Source organism: Rhagoletis pomonella, unplaced genomic scaffold (assembly GCF_013731165.1).
Source record: "Rhagoletis pomonella isolate Grant_MI unplaced genomic scaffold, Rhpom_1.0 Rhpom_scaffold_00011, whole genome shotgun sequence".
Taxonomy (NCBI): Eukaryota; Metazoa; Arthropoda; class Insecta; order Diptera; family Tephritidae; genus Rhagoletis; species Rhagoletis pomonella.
In genome coordinates, this window is record NW_023458565.1 from 17,921,743 (window position 1) to 17,922,086 (window position 344).

Sequence of the window (344 nt, forward strand, 5' to 3'; positions counted from 1 at the left end):
TTCCGTTTCTTTTTTAGTAATGCAAACTTATTCATAAGTTGTTTGTGCTTCTGTCGCACCTTGTCACGTTTGGTAATAGCTTTTTTCTTGACCGTTGGCGTTTTCGGCAAGAGGAGCTTCTCCTCAGTCATACTCGATTCATCTGACTTGGCTACTGCTGAAATTTTTGATTTGATGTTATTGGTAGCGCCGGCCGCTTTAGCAGCTGCTGCTTTGGCCTTTGCGCGAATGTTTTTGTTAACTTTTCCCATTTTTGCAATTTTTACTGCCCACGATCAATTTGTTTATTTCGCCTTACAAGCGTAGTGTAGGAATGGAAAGGTCAACTCTAGGTATGTAAAAAA

At 40.4% G+C, this 344-nt stretch overlaps 1 protein-coding gene across 2 annotated transcripts in view; it reads right to left on the bottom strand.

Annotated features, from left to right (window-relative positions):
* LOC118746753 (protein FAM207A) overlaps positions 1–344 on the bottom strand; it is a 23,309-nt gene extending 22,965 nt beyond the window's left edge. The window contains exon 1 of one of the 2 annotated variants that reach the window (XM_036480659.1): positions 39–344. In XM_036480659.1, the coding sequence (XP_036336552.1) occupies positions 39–251 (213 nt within the window). In that variant the 5' untranslated portion in view covers positions 252–344. Of the gene's footprint in view, positions 1–26 lie in introns of both variants that reach the window. The other variant, XM_036480658.1, reaches the window with a different exon arrangement.